The sequence below is a fragment of the Platichthys flesus genome, chromosome 2, assembly GCF_949316205.1.
Source record: "Platichthys flesus chromosome 2, fPlaFle2.1, whole genome shotgun sequence".
NCBI classification, from domain to species: Eukaryota; Metazoa; Chordata; class Actinopteri; order Pleuronectiformes; family Pleuronectidae; genus Platichthys; species Platichthys flesus.
Window position 1 is genome coordinate 1,915,197 of NC_084946.1, and position 2,114 is coordinate 1,917,310.

Sequence of the window (2,114 nt, forward strand, 5' to 3'; positions counted from 1 at the left end):
AGTTATTATGAGGATATATTTATATATGTATACATACAGTATTCCCATATATTAAAAAGCATATTAGGAATTATACAAAGAAATAATGAAAGTTCACAGTAGCAGTTGTTTTACCACGTCAGGTACTCTAACATGAATGTGACTTGCTAACAGGAGAGAGTGGCAACAAAATAAAAATGAGAGGAAAATTACTTTCAGCTTACAAGCCTCCCAGATCTTGGCTCTTGTGATTAATGAGTGGTAATATGATATTAGAGATGAGCAGGGGGAACGAGGTTATACTGGGATGACCAGCATTTTGTTACTGAGGCTGAGAGTGTGTAACTTCCTCCATCCGCTGCTTTAAATGAACTGGTAGGTGGCAGGCAGAACAATGTCCTTCACAGAAGCAGTTGTTTGAATAAGGGCAAATGTCATGGAATGTCAAAAGAAAAAGAAAAAATCAGAGCTTAAGTGAGGAAAAGCCAAGTGAGTCAGCTTTAGTATAGGCAGTAACACTGACATTATATAGTGCAAACAAGAAAAGACTTTTCTCGTTGCCTACCAACGCCGCTGTGAAACTCAACATGCAGGTGCAAACCCTTCAGTAGGAGAACATTAAGACATAAAATGGCGAAAAAAATAAATATCAAAAACTTTTTATCAGTGTAAAAAAGTTTTAAAACGTTTTACAAAGTTAAGTGCCAGCTTTGTAGGTTCAGGGACCTCACAGGGTGTTGGGACACACAGGACACACTCAGTTCCAGGCCTCCGAGGGACCTCCCTCACACCAATGACTCCATGCTCTCTGCCTGGTTTGACTGGTCTGACATGGACACCATGGCCCCTTTAACGTCCCTGGCCAGAGGACCCAAACTGTTCTCTGTGGTGCTGATGAGGCTGAGCAGAGCTTTGTATAGGTACTGGTACTGGTCCTGTGGACCAATAAGAGACAGAGCAAAAAGATGAGAACAATATATGCCCCCAATGCTTTTCTTCTTCTTCTTTGAGCCAAGTCCTGAAGTGACACTGTAGCTAGATTATAGTTATACTGAGGCCATGTGTTATTTGAACACATGGCCTCAGTAGGCGTCAGCCATGACGCCTTGTCCTGTTTGTAGTGGTCTGAACTTGGTCTGAACCTGAAAATATATGATTTACTTAAACTCTTGAAGAAGACGCCTGCAGGGATGGTACAGAAGGAAAGTTACAGTGTTGTCAGACTCACAATGTCTGTGAAGAGTCCTGGCCTCATGAGGTTGATCATCTTGGCCACCTGGTAGATATCGACGGCGCCCTCACTCTCCAGCTGCTGAGACAGGGTGGTGAGTGCACACAACATGCCAGCTGACACCGCTTCCAACCTGACAACCACACACACAAACAAGAGGGAAAAGTCGTTGTGATTTAATCTATTTTAATCTATTTTCTCTGCACATACACCTGAGGATTTGGTTCCAGGTTGTGTCTGAGTGTCAAAAAATGAAAATGGAAACTTACAATAATATACAAAACTACTGTTTTGGGTCCATTCATGGAATCATTCAATGTTTTGTAACTGCTTTTTCACTCCCTCTGGTTCACATCATCATTATACTTTTGTTAGCTACAGAAGTGTTTTCTGGCTCCTCATTCTGAAATTGAATTTCACCACACTTCTTCTTGGTCTTATTGGTTTTCTTTTTGTGAATATTAATATAGTGCTTATTATATCTGTAACTATTAAAATTCAAGTATGTGAATTCCATTTCTGGAGCTTCATGTTATCATAATTCCTTCCTTGTATATTGTTGTTTTTAGCACATGCTTAAAAATAAAGTTCTCTCAATATTCTGGGTGTCCGGCACTCAGTTGTCCAATGATCTCACTGGGTTATGTTCATAGAGAGCTGAGGGTAATCAAGTAGCTTTTCTCATGGACATTCTCTGTCATTGCAGTGTAAACAACGTTTGCCCCACCACCCTTCACTGATCAGGTTGTGGGCCTGACTGTGGCTTCTCAGCTTGTAGAGCATCAAGTATTTGTAATAATGCCAATTACAGAGCAGTAATTGTTATGGCCAGCCCAGTTTATTAAGTTAAGTTGGCTGGAGATTTATAACTTATTCTTGTTATGTGTTGTTGTTATTGTTTACT

At 40.4% G+C, this 2,114-nt stretch overlaps 1 protein-coding gene across 1 annotated transcript; it reads right to left on the bottom strand.

Annotated features, from left to right (window-relative positions):
* Positions 1-674: 674 nt before the first annotated feature.
* Positions 675-1,321, bottom strand: LOC133974835 (receptor-type tyrosine-protein phosphatase gamma-like). The gene is made up of 2 exons (XM_062412613.1): positions 1,208-1,321; positions 675-914 (listed from the first exon to the last, which is right to left on the bottom strand). Exons 1-2 carry the CDS (start codon positions 1,319-1,321, stop codon positions 765-767), a joined length of 264 nt encoding a protein of 87 aa, XP_062268597.1. The 3' UTR covers positions 675-764.
* Positions 1,322-2,114: the final 793 nt, after the last annotated feature.